General features: G+C 47.7%; 1 protein-coding gene across 3 annotated transcripts in view; it reads left to right on the top strand.

Moving 5' to 3' along the window:
* The window catches only part of NRDE2 (NRDE-2, necessary for RNA interference, domain containing), a 55,680-nt gene that overhangs the window by 47,987 nt on the left and 5,689 nt on the right, over positions 1–2,004 (top strand). For 2 of the 3 annotated variants that reach the window (XM_017524641.2, XM_017524642.2), the window contains one exon: positions 1,425–1,563. In XM_017524641.2, the coding sequence (XP_017380130.1) occupies positions 1,425–1,563 (139 nt within the window). Of the gene's footprint in view, positions 1–1,424; positions 1,564–2,004 lie in introns of those variants that run through there. The other variant, XM_037737118.1, reaches the window with a different exon arrangement.

Here is a 2,004-nt window from a genome sequence, read left to right as displayed (position 1 = left end):
ACTAAAAATACAAAAATTAGCTGGGTGTGGTGGTACCTGTAGTCCCAGCTACTTGGGAGGCTGAGGCAGGAGAATTGCTTGAACCCAGGAGGCAGAGGTTGCAGTGAGCCGAGATTGTGCCACTGCCCTCCAGCCTGGGTGACAGACAGAGCAAGACTCCATCTCAAAAAAGAACGGATTGAAAGGCAAGCCAGACACAAAGTAGCGGTGCCTCTCAGGAGAGGAGTTGGTCGCTGTCTCCTGGGTGTGCTCAGGGGAGTGTGAATGTTGCTTCTGTGTGCATGGGTGGCGACCATCAGACCATGGGAGTGCTGAAGAGCTGTCACGAAAGCATGATGGTTGAGAGCACAGGGGCTGGGCGTCCGCTCTGTGGATTCCAGTGCCAGCTCTTCTCGCCTGGGTGAACTCGAGCAGGCCACTTCCCCTCTCATAGTCCCTCTCTGTCAAATGGGAATGAAGAGCCTACCTCGTGGGGTCTCTCTGAGGGTCAGTGAGGTAAGTGCTTGGCACAAAGTGTGGAATGACTGGGAGTTTCTGTCAGCATTCCTAGTGACAGCAGTGTCATGTTTCATTACCATCTTTGATACGATATTTTCTTTTTTTTTTTTTTTTTTTTTTCTTGAGACAGGGTCTCACCCTGTTGCTCAGGCTGGAGTGCAGTGGTGCAGTCTCAGCTCACTGCAGCCTTGACCTCCTGGGCTCAAGTGATCCTCTCACCTCAGCTGGGACTACAGGCACCACCACACCTGGCTAATTTTATTTTTTTTATTTTTTTTTATTTTTTGTAGAGATGGAGTTTTGCCATGTTGCCTAGGCTGGTCTCCCACTCCTGAGCTTAAGCAATCCTCCCATCTCAGCCTTCCAAAGTGCGGGGATTACAGGAGGGAGCCAGGGCGTCTGGCCTGATCCAGTATTTTCTCTCTGAAGGTTAAATGTGAATCTGGGGACACATTTAGCATAGGCATCATTGTTTTCCCAGGATCTTTGCAGTTGCTTCATTCTGACCTTACAAGGCAAAATTGTCTTTGGATAATATTTCACTTGTTTTTTATTCCATTGGGATTTTGTTCACTCCATGCAAGTCTTGCCTTCTCTACTTTAGATCTAAAGGTCTTTTCTTCCTGTAAATTAGAATTTGCATTCTGCTGATTAAAGGGTAGCTTTCTTTAGAAAACAGAGGCTTGGGGGTTTTTGTGTAACTGAGACAGATTCAGTGTGGTATAGAAACCACAGAACCCTGGTCTGTGCGTTCTCCTGGCCTGGGAGCAGCCCCATACACAGCACCCCACGCCTGAGGGATGGCTCCCTCCTGACTCTCTCTGATCTGGCTGTTGCTAACATTTGTCATCACTAAGGCATCTCGTCGTCCTGTGATGTAGGATGAGAGAACTTGTGTCAGAGTCACGTGAGCCTTTGCCTTGCAGGTTAGATGGTAGAGAGATCCACGCCACGATTCCTGAGACCGGCTTAACGCATCGGATCCAAGCCCTGTTTGAAAATGCCATGCGCAGTGACAGTGGCAGCCAGTGCCCCTTGCTGTGGAGGATGTATTTGAACTTTTTGGTAAGAAAATATTGAGATGTTATGTGTTCACGCGGAGCTCTGTTTCTTCTTCGCAAATAAGAAAGTGCAGGTGTCCGGTAGCCCCTGCCCGGGAGAGCTGGAGGCCTTACTTCACTCTCATCTTCTTGGCATTGGTGGATTGCTAAGAAATCCTGATGGAATAATGTCACATCTCTCAGGACTTGGCAAGAGCGTGTAAGTGGTCCATCTCCTCTAAATACTTGGTAGAATGAAGTCGAAGACTAGTTACTGGGCTGTTCAGTGCAATGGATTTGATGTGGGTTTCTCTTGAGTTGATTTCAAATCGGCAACTTGCAAAATAGTCTAAGAGCTTTCCTTTTAAAGAAACCTATATTCTTTGCTATTCTGCTCATAAGAATTTCCAGGTCCTGATTGTTTTGTTATTAAAAGATAAGATTCGGGGCCGGGCGCGGTGGCTCA

The sequence above is a fragment of the Cebus imitator genome, unplaced genomic scaffold, assembly GCF_001604975.1.
Source record: "Cebus imitator isolate Cc_AM_T3 unplaced genomic scaffold, Cebus_imitator-1.0 Scaffold34, whole genome shotgun sequence".
Taxonomy (NCBI): domain Eukaryota; kingdom Metazoa; phylum Chordata; class Mammalia; order Primates; family Cebidae; genus Cebus; species Cebus imitator.
This window is presented reverse-complemented; position numbering and strand designations above follow the sequence as displayed.